Raw genomic sequence first — 9,848 nt, 5'->3', positions numbered from 1 at the left:
GTCACCAATGTGGTCTTGAAGTAATTTTGGTAGACCAGTCACTCCTGGCAGGGTTCACCACTGTTCCAAGTTTTCTCCATTTGTTGATAACAGCTCTCACACCATGATTCACTGCAGTCCAAAAACCTAAATAGCTTTGTGACCCTTTCCAGACAGATAGGTGTCAGGGACTTGTTTCTGAGCTGTTTCTTTATGTTCTTGTGTGCATTGCTTTTTGACATCTATTAATCTACTTCACTTTGTCAAACAGGTTCTGCAGCAGGTCTGGCAGCAACGAGGCTTGGGTGAGATTAGATGAAATGGGACATTGCTTTCCCAAAAAAAAGTCAGCAATCACATTTAAATCATGTTTTAACAAGGGTTGGGTGAATTGCTTTTTCATATATGCTGGGTAGGTTTGGATAGCTCCTTTCCCTAAATAAATGAAATCATGGTGTAAAAATGCTTTTGTATTTATCTTTCTTTGTCTAATATCAAAATTAGTTTGATGATTTGAAACATGTTTGAAAAATAACTACGTAAATAACTAATTAACTTAAAAAAAAACCTAGGAATCAGGAAAGGGGCAAATACTTTTTCACAGCACTGTGTATAAATAAACTAACTTGACTATTTTTTTTTAAATGCTTCAGGATGATGATGTTCTCCTTCTGCACCAAAGTAGAATTTTAAACACGGAATGGTTGCTTTAAAAGTATATTTTATTATAGTTACGCTACCTCAAACAAAGAGGTATCTGTTACACAGATGTGAAAAATATGTTTCGAACCTTAAATCTTCTGTTCGAGAAGCTTGTGTGGGGCTGCATTAGAAAACACGTGACTTTCTGGGTGTTTCTTAACACTCGTGTCACATGATCGTGCCAGTGTTTTTGTTAAGTGTTGAAGGCGAGTGCAGTTAACCGCACAACTAGCGGGTAAAGAAGCAAGTTGGAATTGCGTAGCTAGAATGCGTTGAGGGTTTTGTTTTCAAGAGAAGCGCTTTGTCATTGCTCCAGATAAGCTCGCGAGACTTTCGTTTGTTTTCTTGCCGTTATTGTGACGCTAACATTAGCCGAGCTAGCCCAGCGACTGCTAACATTAGCTAACTCCCTGCGTCCTGTTTGTTGTTGTGCTGCTGTGATTTCGCGCAGACAACTGCTGAGCCATCCCGAGGAAACCAACAGAAACATGGTGCAAATCTGTCGTGTCCAGTCATGGTTTGTGGGAGTAACGCCGCTCCTCATTTTCGGTGAGTATTTTGTTTCGGTTTATTTCACATTAGCAACAAGATTACTAAGTCCGAAGATCTGAAATTAGCAGGACTCCAACGTTTACACCAACGCTGCTAACGCTACAGGCTAATGGTTTTAAACTTATTGGTTTAACTAAATAATTAAAGTCTTGCTGTGGTAAAATCAGCGTTTTAAACACTTAAACGAACTCGAGTGCCGCTTTATACTGTGAAAATAGATGACAACAATGTGCTGAAGCGTCGTTGGGTGTTTTCTTCCTTATTACATGTCCTTTGTCTAGTAGCATGGAAATCTATGGCACATACATATAGCATTTGTGCCTTAAAAAAAGCTTAATCCAAATTAGGTGTGAAGATTAATGGTTATGGGTGATCAGTTATTGTATGTAAGGGAGTGTTTAGATATACTATGAGGCTTCACATTCAAGTTTGACAATGTTGTCAGTTTTTTGAGGTCTTCTTTAGTGGCGATTTAAAGGTACAGTAAATAATTTTGAGGTTTTATAATATGTGTATGTACACACACACACACACACATATGCTAGTAATTACATACACATAAAACTTGGGTTCAGTGCTTAAGTTTCTCTTTAAACTGAACATGTGCTGAATTTGCTGTATCCCCCCCCTTGAGGGAGCAGATGAAAGTACCTTCCCTCAGTACTCTGTTCTGTGTGCCGGCCAAACCAGTAGGCTGGAATTTCCAACTTGATACTTGTATACAGCGCATTTGAACCCAAACCAGTTCTTTAGGAACTGATAGTCATAGTTTACAGTGAACACAAAGAAACTTTCCAAGCTTGGCAGATGAATGAGGAAAAATGACTGAAAAGGCAAATGATGCACAGTGAAGTTAAAATAAAGCCATACACCATAAACAGAAGACACTCTTAAAGTCTCAAGACTTTAATTTTGGATAGTTTTTTTTAAATCACACGTACTAGTTTAATAATATATTTTAAAAGCCGAATCAACCACTGCACTCATGTTGTTTCAGAGTTTTGCCTGTTGGTTGGATAGAACAAGAAAATCAATATTCAACATAACCTGCACATTAATTTGAGGAGAAAATAACTGAGCTCAAGCCCTTTTTACTTCCCACTCCACTCCTTTTTAATTTTCTGTTTCAGATTTGAAGTTGCTAGGATAATCTTTTGATGTGGGAGGCTACTTCTTTCCTTTTTTCAATCAGCTCATTGATGGGTCAAACTCCTACCTTTTCATTTGTAAACCATCTGATTCGGTGAATAATTGAGAAAAAAAAGTCATTTTTGTAGTCCTAAACATGTAGCCATGTGTTGATACATAGAGGCTTTTTGGAACGCTTAGGCTATATGGAACACTTAAAAACAAAAAAGTTTTATTCAATGTCACCAGAATTGATTCAAGTAATGGCAAAAGGTGATAATTGACTGTGGGCCCTTTTTATGTACTGCATACTATTAATATCAATGTTTATCTCATATCTTTTTTTAGTTTCGGACATTTTGAAACTTTGTAGTCTTTGACTTGTAAACCATTATGTTTTGCAGCGACTGTCCTGCACCAGGGCTTTGCTACTGTTGCCCCGCCCACTCCCGCGCCACACAAAGAACCCGGAAGACCTGAAAGAGGATACTACAACGTCACGAATCACAACGGCACCATCTGTTTAATGGCATACATGGGCCTCCAGCTCAACATCTCATACAACTCCACCTCCCAGAAAAAGGTGCCGAAATAAAACCTGCACATAACTGATAGGCGAATGCCACAGGTTAAATGTATGTGGACAAATAACGTTTCCTGATTTTCTTTACAGGTTGTCCAGGATGTGATGAACCTACAGCCCAATTTGACAAAGCACTCTGGATTATGTGATTCTGACATCGCCTCCCTGAACCTCACAGTGGATGCTGTTAAAACCAACCTCACCTTTGTCTTCACTATGGTGAGTTTCTGTTTTCATCATGTACTTCCTAAAGAAGCCACTAGATGGCAGCTGGAGCTTGAAGTTAACCTGCTCTAATGCAGTGGCGCTCACTTGGCTGTGCTTTTGTTTTTTCCACTAGAACTCCACATCCAACAAGTACCACTTAAGTGAAGTGACCGTGTCAGCGGCTTGGCCGGAAATGAAAGGTGAGGCTCCTCGACTTCTTAGGTTGTATCCAGGCAGTCTGTATCTGATTAATGAAGATGCGTCCAACCTATTGTGTGACCTGCTCTTCACTGTAGTCCAGGTGTCTGTTGACTTTTATCTTTTTGTTGACAGAAGTGCCATGTGCCTACTCTGCCCTTAAGTTATTCAATATTAAGTTATACAGTGTGAAATTATTTTTAACATATGTAGTGTAGTTGTTTCTATGTGTGATATACAGTATATATATAGTATACATATATAGTTCTTTTTTAAATTTTGAATAATTTAAAATGATTACAAACTAGGTGTGAGTGCATGCTGAGAAGGTGGTCACGTGTTGCTCAGGTCCTTGTCTAATCAGTAATATTGTGATCGGATCTGAAGCCAACTAAAAGGCATTGAAAATGCATTTGCATTGATGTCAGACCAAGCCGCATCATGGTGTAAAGGTGCTTTCAAAATGGACACAACGTTCATTGCACTTGCTCTTTGGTTTGAGGGAAGTGCAGTGGACATAGCAATATAGGCGGGGTTTAAAAGGTTCAAATGTCAGTGTGTTTTCTGTACCTCTTTTCATCATTACATCAAGCATTTTCTTAGATCTGTTGAGTTATTTGCACCAAGGCAAAACAAATCAGAGCTGTTTTCTTGTATTGCTGACCTACACCAAACTGCTCAAGTTTTAAAATACACACTCAGTGTGTGTGCTTGGATGGGAATCCATTTCTATGAAAGAGTTTTCTTTCTGTAGCATCAGCTTGGATGTGTTTGGATCAGTTTGGAGCAGGTAAATGTGTGAACTAATTCAGTGAATTCAGACACAGATAGCAAGTTTTTCCTTATCTCCTGGATACCGGCTGGACACCTTGTTTCTTTTGGTGACGCAGGCAGTTGTCACAGCACACAGCGGTCAGAGTTCACGTTTGTTTGGTGTTTGTTCAGATTAAACAAATTAGCCGGATTTCTTTGCTCCTGAGCTGCACGCTGCACATTTCCCAGTACAACAATGGAGCACAATTGTGTTTCAAAAGCCGTTTATAAATATTGTTTTTTACAAGCACACTGAGTCCTGTTGTTATTAGAAAGATGTTATGATATTGGTCATGCAGTTGACAGTTGAATTGTTTTTCATCATCAATCTGTACCACTTGAAGTCTGTCACACTTCAAGGGGATTCAATTTGATTCAGTTGTAATTTAGTTCAGTTTTATATATATAGCACCAAATTACAACAGTGGTCACCTCAGTCACCTGCACTGTCAAGGTGCTTTATACTGCAAGATGAAGACCCTACAGTATTCATGAGGAAACCCCAACAATCAGATGACTCCTTATGAGCAAGCACTTGGCGACAGTGGGAATGAAAAACTCCAGGAGAGCCAGGCTCAGGGAGGGGTGTCCATTTTTCATGACCAAAGCACATCTGTGCTGTTACTATGATAGATGCTCATATTATTTTAAAAGTTTCAGATAAAGAGGTCAAAGTATGTGTGAGTAATCCTTGTTAATGAAACCCTCAGGCTTCAGACTGATCAAAAAGGTCATTTTGAGACAGTTGTTTTTTTTCAACCCTCAGCTCTGGATGATGCCACGAAATGTGCATATCCTTAAATTAAGCACACAGCTTCCCCCATCTGCTGTGCAGACCTCTTGTTTATGAGGTGCAGCCGGTCAGATGAGAGGCCCTAAAGCGGAAAAGGCCAAAATGCCTTGTTTCAGACAGATGATGAATTTAAGGGAAGCTCCAAGGCATAGTATAAAATAACTAAGAATGATTTTGAAATGTGAGTCACGGAAAGCTACTTTAGAGTCCACAAATAAAAATATGGAGCTGTAAACTGGCTCTCTTCAGTTAATTTAGAGCAGCTTTCATCACTCAGATTAGCGAGAATGTTGTTCTGCTGTGGTGTCTCTTAATTCATTGTTTACTGAGGTCACATACATTAAAACAGACTACAGGTTGTAGTTTTGTAGTAATTATGGTGAAGGTGGGAGAAAGCGGTATGCAAAATTAAGTCCTTAACTTTGTGTTAAAGTCACAGTGAAACTGAAACTGTAGTGTTTCCGTGCACTGACACATTTGCAGGTCATGCAGAAAATGCGGGCAGGTTTAAGCATTGTGGGCTTACCTCAAACTTTAAGACACACTTTATTGATTTAAATTCCACTTACCAGAAGATAACCGATCAACAAACACACAGAATCTGAACTTTATTAACATGTAGTTCATTTAATTTTCTCTCTCATAATCATTTTTTTTCTTCTTCACATGAATCTGTTTTCGCACTTGATACACTTCTCGTGTCCATTCTGTTTTCTGCTTTAGAGCCCGTTTCAGTCCATAACAGCAGTCTGGACTACCTGCGGGGAACCGTGGGGTACTCATACTTCTGCCGTGACGAGCAGACTCTAAACGTGGCCCAGAATTTGTCCATCAACACCTTCCAGTTGCAGGTGCAGCCTTTCGCAGTTAAAGGAGATCAGTTTGGAGCAGGTAAACACTTTTGCCTAGTAGAGTGTGATCAAAACGTATCATCTCCTCCTTGTCCTTTCTCACGTGTCCTTTTCTGTCTATCAGCTGAGGAATGCCAGCTGGATGAAGATGACATGTTGATCCCCATCGTAGTCGGAGCAGCTTTAGCGGGGCTCGTTGTCATCGTACTTTTGGCCTACCTCATTGGGAGGAAGAGGAGCCACGCTGGCTACCAGAGCATCTGAGGTCACTCCTTACTCACATGTCGTCAGAGGCCTGAACGCGGCCCTACCCTACCTGAAAATTAACCACTGTCTTACGAGACTTAAAGCTCGCCCCTCTTCCCCTCCATGTTTCTCTCCCTGCCTCTGTGTGTGTGTGCTGTTCTTTGCCTTCATAAGTAACACTAATAATTATCACCATGTCGAGGTTCATATGTGCTTTCTGAACTGACCCGCTCTTTCTTAAAAAAGGGAATTATTTAGAAGATAGTAATGAAATGAGGCCAACTTCTCACTGGTACTATGTAAAGGAGGGGTGCATGTTTGCAGAGGGTCAATTATAGTCCTCGAGTTGCTATTTATGATTTCTGTGAAAGGAATTTTGAGGGATTTGGGGATTTAGAAGGGGGGGTTTGTCTGTTACGGGATGACCATTTTTATTGGTCCAGCATAAAATGAGGTTTGCTGTTATAAAGGGAATATTTCTGCCAGTTATACTTAAACTACGTCGGACAGTTGAGAGCTGAACTGATTATTTACCTGCAAGCTGTATGCACGTTTGAAAGAACATATTTAGAAACACAATAACCTAATCCTAAAAAGGATGTGTGAGGAGTCCTCTTGTAGCTCTAAGATGCATTTTAGAATTAACTTTCTTTTTTTTAAGCAGGGTTAGTGTTTCAAAGCTTTTCACTCCCTCTTTTGGACACACAGCATATTTTCTGTTGTGAGTCAATTTTAGTTTCATTCAGCTTGTGGAAATGGACTCATTTGCTTGCTTTCAGAGTTATGAGACACATTTATATTTACTAAATTTAAAGCTACAGCCAGAAGACTTAACGTGGCATTAAAATTGGAAATGGAAACCCTTAAAACTCTGTAAGTCAACCATTAACTTTGTACGCACTCTGAACTTCATTGAGTGTGAAATTAGTGAATATGCCTGGCCAGGCTCGTACTCCCACTGTAAAATACCTGTATTATTTTTACATAGAATGAGTTGGTCACCTCATGTGTTGTGGCCGTTAAGGCGTAGGTAACCTTTGCAGTATTTTCCTGAATGGCAACTGTCACCACTCACAATACCGCGACATAAGCACTGATATTGGAAGAGAAGACGTCAAAACCGAAAGCAAGGACTTTGCGGAAAGTTTTTTGCACGAGGTCACCACTTTTAAACTTTTGCAACATCTCCCTGCATATATCTGTAAATCTTTGAGCTGCTGTAGTTTAATATCAATAAAATGGCGGTACATACTAACACGATCGTACAGTTGTGTCTTCAACTCATCTGCAGCGGTCGTGGCGCAATGTGCACCGACACCAAAACGGCGGCAGGGGCCAATAGTTGTGACATCATTTCCGGCACGCACTGCTGTTCAACAGGGGGAGCATTAAAACACTGACCTACCTTCTCCTCTTGCTTCCGTTCTTAACCAACATACAGTCTTTGGCTGTAGCTTTGCACTGACCAGCCACAACATCAAAACCACTGGCAGCTGAAGTGAACCGTGATGTTTATTTAATTTCAGTGCAGTGTTCTGCCGGGAAGGGTTTGGCACTACAAGTCATGTGGAAGTCTCTGTAGCTTGAGTTAAAGGCAACTGGACTTCTTTTGCAGGGACTTTGAAGCTTCTTTATTTCTAAAAGCTGGTGGAGAGTCATAGGTGACTTCTGATCAGGTACTAGGAACTCCCTAGATCTAAAAAAAGGAACCCTTAGAGCTAAAAAAAAGAAAATCCAGCTGCCTTCAACTGAAGTCAAGACAATTTGTGTCGATGTTACTTTAATCTGCAGCATAAACCTTACTGGAAATTCAGCACAAACCAGGATAGCATCTGCATCTCCCTGCAGAACAATCCACCACACTACACTCTAGAAACATTTCACGAATGGCTTGAGGAACATGACAAAGTGCCAAAGGTGTTGACCTGGCCCTCAAGCTCCCCAGAGCCCAAACAGATGTGCCAGAAATGCACATGTGTCAGTGCCCCAGCGGTAAATGATCTGATACTTATATAGTTCTTTGCCACTGAATTTGAGCACTCAAAGTGCTTCCTACTACAAACCTCATTGAGCCATTCACACACATTCATAGAAAGTGCTTTTTTTCTATGACTAAGCACTTTTTAATCTAACCTAACACACACTCCCAGTCTGAGAAACTCAGGGTTCAGCATCTGGCCTGAGGATTGCCCAGAGATTGAATCAGCGATCTCTTGCTTCACAGATGATTTACTCAGCGTCAGTGCCAGTGACTCTATTTTGGTGGCACAAGGGGGACGTGCCATTTTAGACATCTGGTTTTAAAGTTGTGGCTGACTGGTGTATATTCACTGTGTAGATAAAGAAAGAGTTTATTTCCCACAAGGCTGATAGTCACTCCTATAAATTCTGCTGTTACAACACAACCAAAACAGGATCTAATAGCATTGTTGGTCTAAATGAAGCCCAAAGCCTAAACATCTCTGTAGGAACTTCCAACAAAATTCCTACAGAGATGGTTTTGTTTTGCTTGGGATGTTGGTTCCTGAAAGAAAAGCAGTTTAACTGAAGTCCTGAGAAACAGCCCCGTGTCATTATTAAAAAGGCCAAAATGCTCTGGTCAGTGTTCATCAGTGCCTTCCCAGCTGTAACATGGATGGGATTCAAGTAATGCTAATATCACACAGGAACTCGCTCACTCACCTACACTGTGCTGCCATAACCGAGACATGTTTGTGTCTCCCGTAGCCTTCGTGTACTGTTACTACCATAAAAATGCATTGTTCGATGTAGTAGGAAAAAGCACAGATAATTTGTGTTTTTGTGGTTTTTTCCATCCCTCATGTTAATACTCATGTAGTTATTTAATAAAGTTTTATTAGATTTGTCTGAACATTTTTTTTAAGGAGAGGTCAATAAAAGTGATGAATGAGGCCATCCGACTCTTTGTTTTGCCTTCATGCTGTTTGTTAGCAGACAAACCTGTTCCCTGTTTGTTTGGGCTCCTTAGAAGCGGACGTTCATTATTTGACAAGGAAGGTATTGAATACCATCAAAGACTAAATTCCAATATCATTTTTCAGAGAATACAAAACCTATTTACTGTGTTTTAACCACAGTTTTGACATTTGAATAAAGTTAAAAGAACAAAGTAAATAGCCAAGTTCATTCCTGTGAGTAAAGAGTGGGAGGTTAAGGGAAGTTAAATGAACATAGTGTTTGACTGTCAAAGCAGTCCCCGAGCAACAGGGAGCCTGTTGCAACGCACATGTTGACTAAATAATGTAAATGTCACCAGGAAACAGCAAATTTGCATCAGTCCATGCAGAGACTGGATCTGCAGGGTGCGGTCATGGAGGATACAACGCATCCTATAAGGCACAAAATGACTGAAAAAGGGATACAAAGCCAGGTTATGTGATGCAATGTGAACATGAGGAAATGTAAAACAGTTACAAAGAGGTACTTTTACAACCCTGTGTCCAGTAAAGGTGGGTGTGCCATGTAAATAAAAGTAATGGTGTAAAATCCACCAGTGTCACATTTGATGTCTTTCTAATATTTTTGATAAATTATAGTGTTCAGATCATTTGCACATCATTTGCGTTCGGTTTTTATTTACGTAGCGCCCCAACTTGTTTGGAAACTGGTTTTATATAGCAGAGCCACCGTCTCACAGTCTTACCCAGAGCTGTTGGGGATTTGGGTTTACAAACATCAGCTATTCTATAGTTTGCATTTTAATTTGAAAAGTTGTTTATCTGTATTATTATCTGCATTCATTTTGCATTTGAATATTTACTTAATGTACTTTATG

General features: G+C 40.0%; 1 protein-coding gene across 1 annotated transcript; it reads left to right on the top strand.

Annotated features, from left to right (window-relative positions):
* Positions 1-800: 800 nt before the first annotated feature.
* On the top strand, positions 801-8,966 carry lamp1b (lysosomal associated membrane protein 1b). The gene is made up of 7 exons (XM_003452926.5): positions 801-916; positions 1,133-1,230; positions 2,766-2,944; positions 3,035-3,163; positions 3,285-3,351; positions 5,679-5,846; positions 5,931-8,966. Exons 2-7 carry the CDS (start codon positions 1,170-1,172, stop codon positions 6,068-6,070), a joined length of 744 nt encoding a protein of 247 aa, XP_003452974.1. The 5' UTR covers positions 801-916; positions 1,133-1,169; the 3' UTR covers positions 6,071-8,966.
* Positions 8,967-9,848: the final 882 nt, after the last annotated feature.

The sequence above is a fragment of the Oreochromis niloticus genome, linkage group LG16 (genome assembly GCF_001858045.2).
Source record: "Oreochromis niloticus isolate F11D_XX linkage group LG16, O_niloticus_UMD_NMBU, whole genome shotgun sequence".
NCBI lineage: Eukaryota > Metazoa > Chordata > Actinopteri > Cichliformes > Cichlidae > Oreochromis > Oreochromis niloticus.
The sequence above is the reverse complement of the archived record's forward strand: the minus strand, read 5'-3'. Positions and strand labels throughout refer to the sequence as shown.

Bases quoted from the DNA above. Each gene is read 5' to 3' on its own strand.
- lamp1b (XM_003452926.5), top strand. From the start codon at position 1,170: ATGGTGCAAATCTGTCGTGTCCAGTCATGGTTTGTGGGAGTAACGCCG. The intron at 2,945-3,034 runs GTGCCGAAATAA...TTTTCTTTACAG, and splicing joins ACTCCACCTCCCAGAAAAAG to GTTGTCCAGGATGTGATGAA. The intron at 3,164-3,284 runs GTGAGTTTCTGT...TTTTTCCACTAG, and splicing joins TCACCTTTGTCTTCACTATG to AACTCCACATCCAACAAGTA.